Here is a 19574-nt window from a genome sequence, read left to right as displayed (position 1 = left end):
GTCCATTATGTGTCACTTACCTGACACAGGAGCCAGCGATGTCACCGCTGTCCCCTGTAGTTCCGAGCGTCCATCTTCTTGGTGGGCCTCCGTGGCTCTCGCTGCTCTGGCGCTGTGATTCGCCGGAGCAGCGATGACGTCACTCCCGCGCATGCGCACGGGAGCCGAGACGCGCGGCATTGCCGTCATCGACAATGCCACGCTCAGTGCGCCTGCGCGCCGCTGTCTACAGCACATGCGCCGTAGATAGCGGTGCCCGTCTTCAGGCAAATATCTCCTAAACCGTATAGGTTTTGGAGATATTTCTTGGACCTACAGGTAAGCCTTAATCTAGGCTTACCTGTAGGTCAAAGTGGTTTGTAAGGGTTTACAACCACTTTAAATATCAGCTCTTAATTGTATGAACGTTCAAAGAAGTAATTTAAAATCAGTGAAAAATCACTATAGCTTCTTGACGGTACCATATGCATAGAACTGAAGTAGAATTATTAAAGTATTAATAAATTCAGGACCCTGCATTTACTATATCTGGTCCCCCACAATACACAGAACATGGAAAAGCAATTATTTTAATAACTATAAACTGCTAAATACATTTTTTCATCAGCAGTGACTTCTATCAGTGTCTAGTTAAAGCTTGAGGGAGGAGTTCTCATTCTCTTCTGGCTTTCCTATGGGGCTGCAGGACCCCTGGCCCTCTGTCTGGACAGTGCTGATTGGCCCTGTACTTATCACATGCACCCTCCTAAGAAAAGAAAAAACTCTCTAGCAATACACACATAACTGAGCATGTGCAGAATGTCTCCAAAGGCTCTTTACTATCAGCAGATGGATTGGGGACAGTGGAAGAAGGGGAGGATAAGGGAAGACAGAATGAAACAGCCTTTTTATACACTAGAGGATTAGCCTCTTAGGTTCCACAGTCAGTATAAAAAGCATGCTTTACTACATATACAGACTATTTTTATTGTTGTAGGTGACATGCATCGATTACATGCACCCTGCATATAGATTGATCACATACACCCTGCATGCATATCAATCAAATGCACCGTCCTAACAAAAATATCTCTCTAGCAATACACACCAAACTAAACATGTGAAGAATGACTCCAAAGGCTCTGTACTATTGGCTGCTGGATTGGGGATAGTGGGAGAAGGGAAGGATAAGGGAAGACAGGTTGAAACAGCCTTTTCATACAATGCAGAGGATTAGCCCCTTAGGTTTCACAGTGAGTATAACAAGCATGCTTTACTGCATATACAGACTAATTTTACTGCTGTGGGTTTAGTGATTTTTTCAGCCTGTCATATAAAGATTTAGGAAATTATGAATATTTGTTGCCTGCTACCATTTACCAAAACTATCAAAAACATATGGGCGGCACAGTGGTGTAGTGGGTAGCACTCTCACCTAGCAGTAAGAAGGGTCGCTGGTTCGTATCCCAACCATTACACTACCTGCCTGGAGTTTGCATGTTTTGCCTGTGCCTGCATGGGTTTCTTCCAGGTACTCTGGTTTCCTCCCACAATCCAAAGACATGCAGGTAGGTTGATTGGCTTCTGTCCAAAATTGGCCCTAGTATATGAATGGGGACCTTGGATTGTGGGCTCCTTGAGGGTAGGGACTGACGTGAGTGTGCAATGTACAGGGATAGGGACAATTGGAGACACTCACTCAGGATGGACTGGTGTCTTTATTCAACCTAACAAACTATGAAACTATTGTTACTACAATAGTCATTACTGTGCACAGACTTCAATATGAATAATATGGTTAACACAGAATTAAACCCATCAATTTAAAGGATAAGTTCATGTTATGTTATGTTACATGTTGCACGCCCCACACCTTCCTAATCTCCCATTTGACAGAGAGCGGGAGGTTTTCTCCCTCCCACTCACTGCCACAATCTAAAGAAAATGCAGCCGTGCGCGGCTCTTCTTGCCCAGCCATATCATTCCTTCACAGTGTCCTGTGAATAATTGGACTACAACTACCATCAGCCTTTGTGGCTGTCAGCTTGTAGTTCTCAATGAACTACCACGCCAATCTTGAGCGCTGTGGTAGTTCATTAATTCTTCCTGTCAGTGTGAAACTGCTTGTCCATACGATGTACGGACAGACAGCTTACACAGACAATCTGCAGGGGACCTGCATGGCACCAGTGATTTGCTGAGTAGCCCATTCATTTCAATGGTCTGCCATACACAAGGTAAAGATTCACCTTTTGAGCCTTAACGTGTTACTAAACGCAGGCCCCTGCATTCACTATATCTGGTCTCCCACAGTACACAGAACATGGAAATGCCATTATTTTAAGAAATATAAATGCTAAGTACCCTTTTCTTATCAGCAATATATAGCATATAAAGTCTTATGAGTGTCTGATTAAAACTTGTAGGGGGAGTTTTCATTCTCCCCTGACTGCCCTATGAGGCTGCAGGACCCCTAACCCTCTGTCTGGACAGTGATCATTGGCCCTGCGCTGATCACATGCACCCTTCCAAGAAAAAAAAAACTCTCTAGTAATTACATACTAAACTGAGCATATGCAGAGTTCTACCAAAGGCTATATACTATCAGGAGATGGATTGGACACAGTGAAAGAAGAGGAGGATCAGACAGCCTTTTTACACAATGCACAGGATTAACCCCTCAGGTTCCACAGTGAGTATAACAAGCATGCTTTACTGCATATGCAGACTTATTTTACTGTTGTGGGTTTAGTAACGCTTTAAGCTGACCCACGTTTGTCACGCATTTTTTCATGCAAACAATGTACGTATTCTTGCATGTTATAATAAATGCTATCTGTTAACTCGGTTATTTGTACATGTGAGCACATTCCAATCGTTATTTGAGTATTCACATAAACACACCTAGATCTAAGGATTCTTGCTTTCCTGTACCAGTATAAACATCAAGAGTACGGATTGGTAACAATTTATTATATCCACCTTCTTCTTTCTGTGTAGTGGCTAATAAAAGGCACACCAATTGGACATTATACTTAGCTAATATAAATTGTCCGCAACCTGACTGAAGGATCTAAATAAGGCTGCGGTTTACAACCCAAAGGGAGATGTGATAAGGAACCAATACAATGGGCAGGTCTTTGATGTAGCAAGAGTCACAGTAACCAAATAATTGGTGTATAATATGTGGATGAAGGAACTAAATTCCCATATATCAAAATACCTAATGAATATATTACACAAGCAAAACTTAATGTGGTAACATCACTGCAAGTGTGACCTGTTTTTTGTGCATTCTGTAGACACGTGTAAGATCAAGCGATTTTGTACAAGTTCCCAAAAGAATATTAGTAAAAATGCAGGTTTGGTATGTTTTGATTGGCAGGTCTTAAAAGTCTGATTTCCTGTGCCTATGGGCTTCTGAGATGTCAATCCATCCCTGCTTACTTCTGTAGTTGGTAAGCTCCGTATAGATCAGCACTTCATTGAATCTTGAAAGGCAAATGTACTTTTATATACAGTATCTCACAAAAGTGAGTACACCTTTCACATTTTTGTAAATATTTTATTCTATTTTTTCAAGTGACAATACTGAAGAAATTACACTTTGCTAATGTAAAGTAGTAAGTGTACAGCTTGTATAACAGTGTACATTTTCTGTCCCCTCAAAATAACTCAACAGACAGCCATTAGTGTTTAAACTGCTGGCAACATAAGTGAGTATACCCCTAAGGGAAAATGTCCAAATTGGGTACAATTAGCCATTTTCCCTCCTGGTGTCATGTGACTCATTAGCATTACAAGGTCTCAGGTGTGAATGGGGAGCAAGTGTGTTAAATTTGGTGTTATCGCTCTCACTCTCTCATACTGATCACTGGAAGTTCAACATGGCACCTCATGGCAAAGAACTCTGAGGATCTGAAAAAAATAATTGTTGCTCTACATAAACATGGCCTAGGCTATTAGAAGATTGCCAAGACCCTAAAACTGAGCAGCAGCACAGTGGCCAAGACCATACAGTGGTTTAACAGGACAGGTTCCACTCAGAACAAGCTTACCCATGGTCTAACAAAGAGGTTGAGTGCACATGCTCATCGTCATATCCAGAGGTTGTCTTTGGGAAATAGACGTATGAGTGCTGCGAGCATTGCTGCAGAGGTTAAAGGGGCGGGGAGCCAGCCTGTCAGTGCTCAGACCATATGCCGCACACTGCATCAAATTGGTCTACATGACTGTCGTCCCATCAGGAAGCCTCTTCTAAAGATGATGCACAAGAAAGCCTGCCACCTATTTGCTAAAGACAAGCAGACTAAGGACATGGCTTACTGAAACCATGTTCTGTGGTCTGATGAGACCAAGATAAACTTATTGGCTCAGATGGTGTCAAGCTGTGTGGCGGCAACCAGGTGAGAACAAAGACAAGTGTTTCTTGCCTACAGTGAAGCATGGTGGTGGGAGTGTCATGGTCTGGGGCTGCATAAGTGCTGCTGGCATTGGGGAGCTATAGTTCATTGAGGGAACCATGAAGGCCAACATGCACTGTGACATACTGAAGCAGAGCATCATCCCCTCCCTTCGGAGACTGGGCCTCAAGGCAGTATTCCAATAAGACCCCAAACACAACTCCAAGAAGACCACTGCCTTGCTAAAGAAGCTGAGGGTAAAGGTGATGGACTGGCAAAACATGGCTCCAGATCTAAACCCTATTGAGCGTCTGTGGGGCATCCAAGGTGGAAGAGCGTAAGGTCTCTAACATCCACCAGCTCTGTGATGTCGTCATGGCGGAGTGGAAGAGGACTCCAGTGGCAACCTGTGAAGCTATGGTGAGCTCCATGCCCAAGAGAGTTAAGGTGGTGCTGGAAAATAACAGTGGCCACACAAAACATTGACACTTTGGGCCAAATGTGGACATTTTCACTTAAAGGGGTACTCACTTTTGTTGCCAACAGTTTAGACATTAATGGCTGTGTTGAGTTATTTTGAGGGGACAGCAAATTTACACTGTTATACAAGCTGTACACTCACTACTTTACGTTGTAAAGTAATTTCAAAGTGTAATTTCTTCAGTGTTGTCACATGAAAAATTATAATAAAATATTTACAAAATTGTGATGGGTGTACTCACTTCTGTGAGATACTGTATATTTAAATATTTTTTTACTTAATTCCCCCTTGAGTGCTGCCCACCTGGCTGCTTCATACTTTGCATATGTGCAACATCACTACTAATTCCTATGGGAAATCTTTTCTTGACCATTTGAGGCCACCATGAGAACAGCTTTCCCCTAAGAATAAATGGGGTTGGGGAGCGTATGCACTGTATAAAGCAATTATTTTTGGAGAGAAGTTTATGGAGGTCTTAGCAGGGCTACATAGTCACGATTGCTAATTGGGGCTAAAGATAAGCAGAATACCAGCAGGGCAGCATTTAATAAAACAGTGTAGTAAACAGTAACGCATTGTTGGTGCATACCAGTGTATCTCAACTGGAAGGTGTATATATATATATGGGTGAAAACAATATAATAAAACAGTCTGCAAAATGGTGTGCAAAGATGTATTTTTTCCATCGTGTTAAAACGTCTTTAGGGCTTATTCACACCTCTACATTTTTATTTGTGCAGCATAAGTGGTACAATCCTTCTCTTTAGATGGGCCACTTGATGCAAAACACATAAAAAATTCACAAAACAGGATTTTTTTTAAGACACAATAATGTAAATTGAGCAGTGCATTTTTTCCTAACACGATTTTTTAACAAAAAGTTGATTTTTTATATATAAAATGTTACTAGCATATTATAAATATTTAAAAAAGAATACAATAAATTGAACTTACTGTTCCTCTGATTCCATCGTACAGTGTTTAAATAAGCATTACAATAATGGAACAGGAATTCATGGTTGGATGTGACACTTTTTCCCAGAACCAAAGGCATCAGATCCATTCCATCAATAATTCTGCAAGAACATGTGAAAATTATAGCCTTTAGGTAATGATAAGGCATACATTTATATTGTATTATCCTATATAATTTCATTTTATTTGCATACTTCTCTCATGTGTAAGTTATGTAATGCATTTGGCTCACTAATTAATTCATAGATAAGGACCTACTTTCCAGTGCAATACAATTCTGTTAATCTAGTGCCAACAGGATCAGTCGAGTGCCACCTTATGAGATAGTCCAGATTATCAGGACAAGCTGCTGGTTTGGAAGGCTGATAAGAAAATTAAGACAAAATATCTATAATTGTTAATTTTTGTCGCCTTATCTAAGAAACCATTCTTGCGCGTTCCGCATCGTTAACCTCTGCTGCATTTCTAATATTCACTTTCTCTGTAAATTTCTGCCAGCTAATGACAAAACTGATGTTTTCCAAATCACAGGAACTTGGGTGAGTTTGACAAGCAGTGCCATTTGCAGCCCAAGTTAAAAATGCCATGGCCAGGTAATGTGAGAAGCCCATATCCAGCTGTTATTTTTCAGTTGGGCAGCCAGGGTGGTAAAACCGCAGCTCAGCTGCCCATTTTTACCACCCCGACCATACATCTGAAAGAGACCAATTTCATTAGCAGTTGTACCAATTATTCCTAGCACCAGATGTTTATGTACTTACAAGCTTTCACAGGTTCAAATTAATGTTGAGCAGAATTGGGTTTGGACCTCCACAAAAGTCCCAGTTTCTTATGTGGCTCCTTGGCAAAATTACTTGCTCACCCCCAGTTTAGAGGTTAGGCTAGTGTTAAGGCTCATACACAAGGGCTGAGTATCGGTGGTATCGACTGGTTCTATAGAAACTGGCCAACATTCAGCCCGCATGTACGGCAGCCAATCCAACAGAAGCTGGACAAACGTCCAGATTCTGTCGAAGGGGCATGACCAAAAAATGTTTGCCGATCGGCATCCAATCAGTGCTCTCAGCCAATATGGGGCATCCCCCTGTCAGAACAGAATAGCTCAGCGGGGAGATGGCTGTACTAAAATCGGACAGTTTTTGCTGAGCCTGCTAGGTTAAGCAAAAAAAAAAACTGATAGTGTGTACTAGGCTTTAGCATAAGCTTTAGGCCCCTTTCACACTGACGTCCCGTTCAGGCCCGCCTGTCAGTTTTTCAGGCGGACCTGAACGGGTGCTCCATAGAGCTCTATGGAGCGTCGGATGTCAGCGGTGACATGTCCGCTGACATCCGACCCGCTCCGATCCGAAAAAGTGTAACGGAGGAAAAAGCTATTTTTCCATCCGTCTTCGGATCGGATCGGGTGACGACGGGCACTGCGGTCCGTCGTCATCCGATCTCCCATAGGGGAGAGCGGCGCTGTGACAGGTCTGTCCCTGCGCAGTGTGCAGAGACGGACCTGTCATCTCCCTGCTCAGCGGGGATCGACAGAGTGATCCCCGCTGAGCAAACGGATATCCACGGGGCGGATCAGAACTGATCCGCCCCGTGTGAAAGGACCCTAAGAGTATTAAATGTTAGTTTAAGTTTAGGTGTTAATTGTGTTAGGGTTTAAAAGGGTAACTCCACGTTCATGGGAAGAAAATGGCAGATTAAAAAAAAATAGTATATACAATTGTGACACAAGTCACATTGTAATCGAATGTTATTAAAAATTACCTTTCCTTTTCAATATGCAGCTCTGTAATTTTTTGTAAAATGCAATGCAATATGGCTGCCTGGTGGTGTTCTGTACACAGAACTGCCCCCAGAAACATAATTTTCTGCCTGTGTGATTGGCTTACTGATTTTTCCAGAAGTCTGCACAAAGATCTAAATCATATTTTTGGCATCCCCTGCAACAAATTTGTAATTGTTGGTGAGATACTCCCAATAGGAAATCACATCTAAAAGGAATACAATCCCTGCAATTGTCCTCATTAGAGCCCTGCAGGTACAGCAGCTGATTAATTATTATGAAACCACTCCCATACAAATTCTCTTTCCACATGGACACAGAACCTCATGGACACATGGACACAGAACCTGAACCTCAGCATATTTAAAGTGGAATTAAACCCTCCTATCCTTTACAGCCAAGAAAGTTGCCATCTTTGCCTCTGTTTGGTTTGCAGTTGCCATGGTTGAAGAGGAGTGAAGGGAAATATATGTTTCTAGTTGGCCCCTCAATATAGTGTGTGTAAAGCCTCAATTTATTTAATTTTTTTTCCTGGATAGGGTTTGGAAAAGTTAATATCTGAGACAATTTCCTATATTTTTCCACCACTTCCTGTCCCAGAGACACAACAGGAAGTTAGAAGAGATTTTGCCAAAGCGTGAGAATATCTCTTCTTAGACAGTTCCGAGTGAAACAAATGTTTCCACTGACAGATTTTTCTTCAACTCCTGTCCCTGGGAAAATTTTAGTTCAATCTTAGTTTATTGGATCAAAGAAAATGTGTATACAGGTAATATTCCAGTTCACATGAGATTAGAAAACAACTTGTGTTCAAGTACAGAGATTTTCAAAATATGTACAGTAATAAGAAGTTATTCGACAAAACAAATGCAAATAAGTATGCTGATCTAACTACCAAGGTATCAACATAGGTAACATTAGTGGATTAGAAGACACTAAAGAAAAGTGTAATGCTTATAGTTGCGGTTGTAAGTTTAAGAAACCTGTGTATGGTAGAAAAAGTAGAAAAAAAGATAGCAGAGAAATGAAGATAGTATGCAGAAGCTTAAGTACAGAAGGAAAAAGTGTATATACTGTATCAGGGTCCACAAGAGGTGTGTGCTGAGTCACCCATGGGCCAGGTGAGGAACTCAGAAGCGTAGCGGAACATAGACCGTGAGGTCCACGTTAACTAGAACTGTTCTTCCCTATCCACCTCCTGTGCCAACAGACGTTCAAGGTCCCTGATAGGGTCAACTTCAATGGCCCACTCCCCAAGAGAGCGTATGCTTGTCACCTTGGAATGGCAGGGGATGACCATTCCCTGGGACAATTTTAAAACGGTGGAATTCCCACAGACACAATTGTCACCAGGGCAAATGTTGTGGGTGAATTTCCCCAGCAGGAACACACACAAGCAATAATATGGATGATTTAACCTTGAAATAACCCTTCCATAACTGATCTTTTTTTTTTTTTTTCAAATAACAATTTTATTTTTCGTGGTCGGAAAGCAGAGATATCAGTGCAGGCATTATAACTGATCTTTTTCTGCTGCAGTTTCACTTTCACTCCAGGTCTGCTGTCTATCCCTACCATATGACTGGATTGTCACTTTGCTCTCTCTGCCTATCTGCATATCCCATGTACTGCAAAACACCTTACTGATTCTTTGAGCTGCTTCTGCCTCCCCAAGATCTACTATATAGGCTATACAATTTAGATACTGGCACTGCTTGTATTACAAAAACCTAATTATGTATTATTTATTATAGGGCTGGATTAATATGTGCCTATTATATCTGCCTGAAGTTTAGATTAAAGCTGGCCATTTATTGACTTGGGTACATTCAGCCTGCCCATATATGGTTCTAATCTCAGCTGGTCCCTGCTGAACTGGCCAAGATTCAACCTGTTTCTGGCTGGCTTTGATTTAAAGACAGGTAGAATTTAAAAAAATGATACTGTAATCAGCATGAGCATTCCCGAAAAGGAAACATCCCCTAATGAACATAAGAACATGGTAAAACATGTACCATCCTTCGTGAAAATTGTGTGCCTACTCTGTCTGTACATAAAGAAAATTATGCCGTGTTATATATTTTGCATCCCTGCACTGTTTTCATGTTTAGGATTTAAGCATGCACCATGTCCATTTTGTGCTAAAAAAAGGAATTTCACATTGACTCAAACTAAATTGAACTTAAGTTCTCTTTTAAACACAGTCATTTAAGGTACATACAATATGTGCTACACACTACTGAAGCTTATCTGTGGCTGAATCTTATCACAATAAAAGTTAACAAACAAATATAATTAGGCACTTCAAGTAATTACTTCACTCCTAATTCTTACCTTATCTCCCAAGAGAAATGAGCATTATGTACAAGAACAGCAGGCATAGTTAAATCCAGCTAATTAAGGGACATAGAGGTATTCCAAGAATTTACAAACAAAATTGTGAGATATGGGTCAAGATACTTGCAAAAGTATCTAAACCCAAAAACATGGTTATGGTAGCTGCTTATTTTTTTTTCTCTATTTTTACCATGTGACTCTGCCAGTGATGCTGCTTACACATGAGCGGAATGTCCGACAGAAAATGTCAGACTGGAGCTTTTCATCGTATATTCCGATCGTGTGTATTCCCCATTGGACATTTTATGTCAAAAATTCTGACGGACCTAGAAATAAAACATGTTCTAAATATTTCCGACTGAACCCATTCCTGTTGGGATGATTGCTCATCTGTATGCTGTTCCGAAGGACCAAAAATGCATGCTCTGAAGCAAGTATGAGATGGAAGCTCGCTATTGAACTTCCTTTTTCTAGTCCCATCGTACATGTTGTATGTCACCACGTTCTTGACTGTTGGACTTTGGTGTGATCGCGTATACGCAAGACAGTTTCAGCAGAATTCCGTTGTAACTACGTCAGAGTTTATTCCAACGAAAAAAACGGTTGTGTGTATAGGGCATTACACACTTCCTATTCTAGGGTGACAATGCCCACTCATCATACTGTGCCTGTGGAGGAGCAATGTAGATACCATGTAGTTCACTCAGAGATATGAGAACAAAGCTCACTCATGAGTCATTAGAAGAAAAATCCACAGGAAGTTATAATTTTGCAAGATCCCTGGCAGGATCAACAATTATTATTTTTAAATGTTGTATGTAACAGATCCAAAATAGAGCAAAGAAGAGAGATTTTAACACTAGTTCTGCTTTTACAGATATAGAGTATCTCACAACAGTGAGTACACCCCGCACATTTTTGTAAATATTTTATTATATCTTTTCATGTGTCAACACTGAAGAAGACACGTTGCTAAAATGTAAAGTAGAGAGTGTTCAGTTTGTATAATAGTGTAAATTTGCTGTCCCCTCAAAATACCTCAACACACAGCCATTAATGTTTATATCGCTGGCAAATAAAGTAAGGCATCTGCAGCAGTTAAAGTGGGTGTTGTGTGCCTCCAGCACAATATACACCTGAAGATACCCCTTAATGCTGGTGTTCTGTAATACAGGCATCTGCAGCAGTTAAATTGGGTGTTGTGTGCCTCCAGCACAGTATACACCCGAAGCTACCCTTTATTACTGGTGTTCTGTAATACAGGCATCTGCAGCAGTTAAATTGGGTGTTGTGTGCCTCCAGCACAATATACACCTGAAGCTACCCTTTATTACTGGTGTTCTGTAATACAGCCATCTGCAGCAGTTACATTGGGTGTTGTGTGCCTCCAGCACAGTATACACCTGAAGATACCCCTTATTGCAGGTGTTCTGTAATACAGGCTTCTGCAGGAGTTAAAGTTGGTGTTGTGTGCCTCCAGCACAATATACACCTGAAGCTACCCTTTATTACTGGTGTTCTGTAATACAGTCATCTGCAGCAGTTAAATTGGGTGTTGTGTGCCTCCAGCACTGTATACACCTGAATACACTCCTTATTGTTGGGGTTCTGTAATACAGGCATCTGCAGGAGTTAACGTGGGTGTCGTGTGCCTCCAGCACAGTATACACCTGAAGATACCCTTTATTGCTGGTGTTCTGTAATATAGGCATCTGCAGCAGTTAAAGTGGGTGTTGTGTGCCTCCAGCACATTATACACCTGAAGATGCCCCTTATTGCTGGTGTTCTGTAATACAGGCATCTGCAGCAGTTAAAGTGGGTGCTGTGTGCCTCCAGCACAGTATACACCTGAAGATACCCTTTATTGCTGGTGTTCTGTAATATAGGCATCTGCAGCATTTACAGTGGGTGTTGTGTGCCTCCTGCACAGTATACACCTGAAGCTACACCTTATTGCTGGTGTTGTTCTGTTTCTGTAACAGAGGCAGGCAGCTGCAGTATCTACAGTCGGTATACTGTGTCATCTGCTCAGTGTGCACCTAAAATTACCCAATTGCTGGTTTTCCCATCTCCCTGCAGGCCATTACTATGTCTAGAAGGCCAACAAGGAGAGGCAGACAGCCACGAGCCAATAAAAGTGGGCAAGCAGGCTCTGTGTCTAGAGACAACAGTGCTGGTCATGGATGCGGTGCATCATCATCAGCACGTGGCTGCTATCTGCAACATATGTCTCAAGCATATCTCGCATGGCCAAAACATCAGCCGCTTGGGCACCACATGCTTGACCAGACATATGTTGACCTGCCATGCAGCTCGTTGGCAAGCGTGCCTTAAAGACCCACACCAAAGAACAAAGCGGACCTCTCCTTGCTCCTCATCAGCTGGGATCTCCAACCCCACTAGACCTTCAGTCCTCTCTGAAACCTGCACTGAGAGGAATGAAGGTGTAGAATTATGTGTGTCACAGCCAAGTACTTGCAGGCACTCTGCTAGCAGTAAACCGACATCCGATTGTACCAAATTTCTCTGCCCCAGCTGCTGGACCATCAAAAGAAGTTCACTCCCAGCCATCCACATGCCCAGCGGTTGAATGCTAGCTTGGCTAAATTGCTAGCACTTTAGCTGCTGCCTTTTCAGTTGGTAGACTTAGCCCCTTTCCGTGAGTTTGTGCAATGCGCGGTTCCTCAGTGGCAGGTCCCCAAATGCCATTTTTTCTCACAGAAGGCGATTCCGGCTCTCTACCAGCATGTGGAAGGCAATGTCCATGTCTCGTTGGACAGGGCGGTCAGCGGTAAGGTGCATATTGCTGCTAGACATGTGCAGACTGAAATATTTCATTTCGGAATTTTGTTTTCGTCCAAAAAATAAATGTATTTAGTTACTCCCGAAATTCGTTTTTATTTATTTTGTTTTTTGTTAAAAGATTGCATTCGTCCGAAAATCCAAATGAATTATGGTTGAATCTGTCATTGAAGGCTTATGGTGTTTGTTGGAATGTTTAAAGAAGATTCGACAGAGTAGCGAAACTCAGTTATGTTGCTACAATCATACATTCCTGGTCAAATATTTCGACTACAAGCTATAGTAGGATTCCAATGTTGTACATCTTCTATGGTTTTTTTTAAGGCTATTTGCATTGTACACAGGTCATTAGCATTAGCATTAAGAAAAAAAATTAAGAAAAAAAAATGCGTGGGGGCCCTTCGGATCTGGTATGGATATTAAGGGGAAACCCGTGCCAACAAAAAATAAATGGCGTGGGGGTCCCCCTCAAAATCCATACCAGGCCCTTCAGGTCTGGCATGGATTGGGGACCCCGCTCCCCAAAAAAATTGCGTGGGGGCCCCTCTCAAAGCACCTTGTCCCCATGTTGATGATGACAAGGGCCTCATCCCCACAACCCTGGCCGGTGGTTGTGGGGGTCTGCGGGCAGAGGGCTTATCAGAATCTGGAAGCCCCCTTTAACAAGGAGACCCCCAAATTCCTCCCTCCCCCCTGTGTGAAATGGTAAGGGTCTACAAAAGTATCCCTACCATTTCAAAAAGAAAGTGACAAAAAAGTGTTAAAAATGACAGGAGACTTCCTTTATTAAAGTCTTCTTTCATATTCTTTCTTCTGGTCTTCTTCCTTCTTCTTTTCTTCATCCTTCAGTTTCTTCCTCCATCTTCTTCCTCCGATCCGCTTCTTCTTGGTCTGGTGTTCTCATCTTCCTCCATGGCGTCTCTTCTTGGTTCATGGGCCGCTCCGCACAATGGGAGGCTCCCGCTGTGTGACGCTTCTCTTCTTCTGACAGTTCTTTTATAACGGAGGGTGGGGCCACCCAGTGACTCCGCCCCCTCTGACGCATGGAACCGTGAGGGGGGGGGGGCGGAAGATGAAAGAAGAAAGAATATGAAAGAAGACTTTAATAAAGGAAGTTTCCTGTCATTTTTAACACTTTTTTGTCACTTTCTTTGTGAAATGGTAGGGGTACTTTTGTACCACCTTACCATTTCCCACAGGGGGAGGGTGGGATTTGGGGGTCCCCTTGTTAAAGGGGGCTTCCAGATTCCGATAAGCCCCCCACCCGCAGACCCCCACAACCACCAGCCAGAGTTGTGGGGATGAGGCCCTTGTCCTCATCAACATGGGGACAAAGTGCTTTGAGGGGCTACCAGGCATGTGGCCTGGTACGGTTCAGGAGGGGGGGCGCTCTCTCGTCCCCCCCTCTTTTCCTGCGGCCTGCCAGGTTGGGTGCTCAGATAAAGGTTTGGTATGGATTTTGAGGGGGACCCCACGCCATCGTATGTTCGGGAGGATCCGAAATACGAATTGCCATGCGTCCGAATTTTGTACCAAATACAAACTTTTGTTTACGAATCCCCAGGGGGAAGTCAGCACAGCACAGGAATGGTGGGAGCCCCTCATTATTTCAACCACATTATTTCAACCGCATTCGAAAATATTTTGTGACCCGACTTTAGGGCCATGTATCTCGGGGTCACTTGGTGCTAGACACTTCAAATTTGGATATGTTGTAGTGCTAGTACTATTGTGTTACCAAATTTGGGGTTTCTAGCTATAAGTGACCCCGAGATATGTGGCCCCGAAATCGGGTCGCAAAATGTCATTCTCTGCTCTAATAACTAATAACATTTTGCGACCCGATTTTGGGGCCACATATCTCGGGGTCACTTATAGCTAGAAACCCCAAATTTGGTATGCAAACACAATAGTACTAGCACTACAACATATCCAAATTTGTCTAGCACTAAGTGACCCCGAGATACATGGCCCTAAAGTCGGGTCACAAAATATTTTCGAATGCGGTTGAAATAATGTCGAATCATGTTGAAATAATTTCAAATGCGGTTGAAATCATTTTGAATCATGTCGAATTCATTCGTTATATTTCTTTCGTATTCGTTGTAATTTGTTATATTTTATTTTTTTATTCGGACATTCGGATGCATCCGAATGTCTGAAAGATGCAAAATTCGGTCGAATTTCGATTCGTTACGAAACGAATTGCACAAGCCTACTTACAGTGTTGTGGCAACACCAACACCTTAGGCCCACATTTCTGCAGAGCATATAGGGCAGGCCCCAACTTTCAAACATCCAACTTACAAACGTCTCCTACTTGCAAACGGAAGGAGACAACAGGAAGGGAGATGAAAAAACAGGGGTGATAACCCTTCCCTATGTTTTCCAAAAAGCTTAAAAATAGATTTTTTGACTGGAGCTACACTTTAAACATGTACAAAATTTTAAACAGATTCTACTTAACACAACAAACCTACATAGACCCTGTTTTGTTTGTATACTGCTGTTCTGAGTATATAGGGCCTGGGGGCCCCACACCTTTACTTTTTTTAATTTGGTTACGGGGTTCCCCTTAATATGCGTACAAGACCCAAAGGGGCTGATAATGGGCGGGGGGCTACCCATGCCATTTTTTTCTCAATAATTTTCATCTGTATTGCCGGAACCAGATATTACATTAAAACCGCAAGCAGTTTTATATGACTTTTTTTCCGTTAAATGTCATTTTGTGCAGGAACTGTTCTAAATACGGGAAACACGTGCCACTTCACAGGCATACTATAGACACCCCCCAGGCACGATTGTAAAGGAATATTTCACTTTTTTTTTCACTTTAATCGTTATTAAAATCAGTGCTCTCGAAAAAACAGCCATTTTTAAAAATACATTTGCCATTGATCCATGTCCCCTGGGGCAGGAGCCGGGTCCCCAAACCCTTTTTAGGACAATATCTTGCATATTAGCCATTAAAATTAGCACTTTTTATTTTCGAACGTTCAAGTCCCATAGACTTCAATGGGGTTCTAAAGTTCGTCTGGATTTTCTGTCCGTTCTTCTACATATATTTGATAAAATAATCACAATAAGCGTATATTGATTGGTTTGCACAAAAGGTAGAGCGTCTTCAAACTATGGAAAAGATCTATGGCATTTTTAAGGCATTTCTATTATTTTACTAGTAATTGCGATGATCTGCGATTTTTAGTGGTACTGCGACATTGCATCAGACAGATCTGACACATATTTGGGACCATTGACATTCATACAGCGATCAGTGCTTTAAATATGCACTAATTACTGTGTAAATGTCACTGGTGGGGAAAGGGTTAACATGCATGTTCCCACAGTGTGTACAAACTGTATGTGTCAGAGAATCACCAGACTTCAACGTCGGCACTTCCCCGTGCGCCTGCGGGGAAGAGCTGCACAACGACGCACGCATATGCGTGATACGATACAATGTTGTAGGCGCATGTGCACACCTATGCACACAGCTATGGGCCTTACCTGATTGGCCTGACAGACCTATAAAAGGCATCAATGTGCTCTGTGTCTTTGCTGGTTTGTCTCCTCAGCTCACCTGTGTTCCTGTTTCCTGTTCCTGTTGACCACTTCCTGTTGTGACCCGGATTGTTTGAAGACTACTCTGATTCTCTCCTGATCTGACCCCCGGCTTGTTAAACGGACTTCCTGCTCGTAGCCTTGCTGACTCCCAGACTGATACCTGTGTTTGACCCTCGGCCTACCTTTGGAATATCCTCTGTTTTCTGCACTTAGCCTTGCTGGCTCACGGACTGTTACCTGTGTTTGACCCTCGGCCTGCCTCTGGAATATCCTTTGTCTCACGGACTGATACCTGTGTTTGACCATCGGCCTGCCTCTGGAATATCCTCTGTCTCACGGACTGATACCTGTGTTTGACCCTCGGCCTTCACTCCAGGTGTTGGAACCCCTGGCAGGCATTTACTTCTACCAGTTCCAAGATCATCTGCACGGGCATCTCTTCCTTCAGAAGACCTTCTGCATACTAGTCACCTGCTGGCAACCCGTGCCTCTCCGTGCCCTGTACCCACTGTTCCACCTTCAGGGGTACTGTGCACCCAGCTGCAAGGGAAGCCGCTCTCAGCACTTCGGCTTTGGTGAGTACCTGACAGTATGTGGATAGGACTGACTATGGGAGGAGAGATATCATTGTTCCTACTTACTACTTACACACAAATCCCTGTGCTGGCTCTCATGCACGCAATCTCACATGGCATCTGGTCCCCCTCTGGTGGCTCTTAAAGGGAATTCCACATATGTACTGGGTTTTACACAGGGGTGCCATTCTACCCCTGTGTAAAATACATGAGTCGGTCTACTATGTAGTGTAAGGACATTCTTGATTGCATACAAATTTAAAGTGTTCAGGTTTGATCTCATATTATATGGTCTTGGTAAATGTTATACCCCGTACACACGATCAGACTTTCCGATAATAAAACCATGTTCAAAGGATGTTGGCTCCAACTTGTCTTGCATACACATGGTCACACACATGTTGGCCAACAATTATGAACATGGGAACATGGTGACCTCCAAGACATCTGACGAGCCGAGAAAAAGGAAGTTCAATAGCCAGTGCGGCTCCTTCTGCTTGATTCCTAGCATATGTGAACTTTTGTGCGTCGGACTTGTGCACACACGATCGGAAATTCCGACAACAAATTTTGTTGGACAACAAATGTTCGATGGAGCATACACACGGTCAGACTTTCAGCCAACAAGCACACATCTAACATTTGTTGTCGGAAAATCCGATCATGTGCACCGAGGATAAAGGGAAATTGTACAAGAAAATTGTAAAATATATGGACAGCGTAAGTCTATCTGTGACTTAAGGCTCCCCTTTGTAGGCCCTTTCAGCAACTGACCATCACTATTAAATCTACCTCATCAACAAACTGCTAAAATTAACACCAAGTACTCAACTGCAATGGATTCAGTTCAGGTAAGTCTTTAGTTCACAGTAAAATTCTGTTCATTTCAATTCCAGATACGCATAATTTAATACTATGTACATTTTTGTCCTGCCACCAGTTCTTGATTAATTTACATCAACAAAATTCACTGCAGAGATTTTGTGATTGCTGTAGACTATGATTGGTTGCACTGTAGTATGACCCAAAGGCACACTTTCGTTTTTGATTCAATATCAAATCTTATGCATGGTGATGAATTTTATATTTTAGGTGAAAATGACTGTGACATTATGAACAGAGTCACATAAAGAAACACAATTTGAATTTATCTGCATAATGTCTAAAGGTATTTGAAAAAAAAAAAAGGAAAAAAAGAACCAGAATAATGTGCTTGCTTTTCCTTTATGTTGCGTTTTCTAAAAGCATTCAATAAATCATAAGCTTTAGAGTGCCTCTTCAATGCACTTGGGCAAAAGTAACAGTCTGTCAGATGGTGCTCCAATGCTCCAGTACAAAATTAAAAGTGACCCTGCTGTTGATAGCAACTTAACATTTAGAATGCTAAGAAAATGCTCTAATGCACTTTGATGAACTAATTCAACTACAAATTAACTTAACTTTAAAACGGGAGGGTAAAGCAGGTCATGTTTTAAAGTACTTGGCTTTCTATTACCACTTGGCTGAGAGGAAGACATAGATTACAAAGTTACAAAAGTTGCTCTCAGATTTAAACAACTTTTAAATAACTAATTGATTTATACCTTTGTTGTAAATGCTCTGCAATTTAAATGAAGCTTGAATGTATCGTACTATTGAGCTATACTTTCTGGAAATTCATTGAAGTAGAGATCTCAGCTGTTAAAGAGCCATCTTTAGTTGTAATGGTTAGGCAATGACTGCACATTTATTGTAAGGTTAATTTTTGGTAAAATGGAAGTGCTTGTGCCAATTTTTTTATTCAATTTCCGGTTTCACCAAACATTTTGCCTGTTGTGTTGACTTATCCCTACATCAAAATTGTTGTTGTGGTGTAATACAAGCAATATATCACAATAGTGATATACCGGGGGGGTCAGTCAACACTGTGTACCACCACTGCTTGTGAGAGACACACAGAATAACAGTGATGTGGCAGAAACTGGAACCCAGCATTAAAATAAATTATGATGATCTCTGCCTGACAATTTCTGACAGTATAGTCCCAGCCATTAAGCCCAGACAGCAGCTTCGTATTAAGTAAGCTAACTAGTGAACACCAATGCTGGGGGGTTCTTTCGTATTCTAAGCCTACCACTAACAACTAATACTGGCAGGGGGCCTTATTAAAACCTGCCACTGATCACCGATGATAGAGGGGGCTCTTATTATTCCCTAAACCTACCACGACAACCAATGCTGGAGAAGTTTTTATTACAACCTAAGCATGCCACTCACCACCAATGTATCCCCATCTCCTTCATAGGGTGTGGGTGATGGAGAAAGAAGGTAAAAACATCAGGGGACAAGCCCCTGAGTGCTCCCTCCACTCCATAATTCCCAAGTAAGTCGGAGACTGTTTGAATTCTAGCCATTTCTTCCAAGTATCCTGAAATCTTATTCCTGCTCCCTTTTGAAAGCATATTAATTCTTCCATAGTCCTCATTCTATCTATTTCTCTAAACCAATCATTTTCCCTTGGTATTTCCTTTATTTTCCAGTGTTTCGGGATTAATACTTGCATTCAGCAGAAATGGAGTGCTGCTCTATACTTTTTCCTAGAACCCCCAATCGCATGGAACAAACATTTCCAGGGATCCAATTCTATTTCTGTCCCAACAATCTTTTTAATTAAGCCCAACACTTCTTCTCAATATAGC

General features: G+C 42.1%; 1 protein-coding gene across 2 annotated transcripts in view; it reads right to left on the bottom strand.

The window, feature by feature from the left end:
• Positions 1-19574, bottom strand: part of STS (steroid sulfatase) — a 441865-nt gene that overhangs the window by 139501 nt on the left and 282790 nt on the right. For both annotated transcript variants that reach the window (XM_077480825.1, XM_077480826.1), the window contains one exon: positions 5818-5939. In XM_077480825.1, coding sequence (XP_077336951.1) covers positions 5818-5939 — 122 coding nt within the window. The remainder of the gene's footprint in view (positions 1-5817; positions 5940-19574) is intronic.

Source organism: Lithobates pipiens, unplaced genomic scaffold, assembly GCF_037356315.1.
Source record: "Lithobates pipiens isolate NorthernLeopardFrog02 unplaced genomic scaffold, aLitPip1_a1.2 Scaffold_16, whole genome shotgun sequence".
In the NCBI taxonomy this organism is placed as follows: Eukaryota; Metazoa; Chordata; class Amphibia; order Anura; family Ranidae; genus Lithobates; species Lithobates pipiens.
This window is presented reverse-complemented; position numbering and strand designations above follow the sequence as displayed.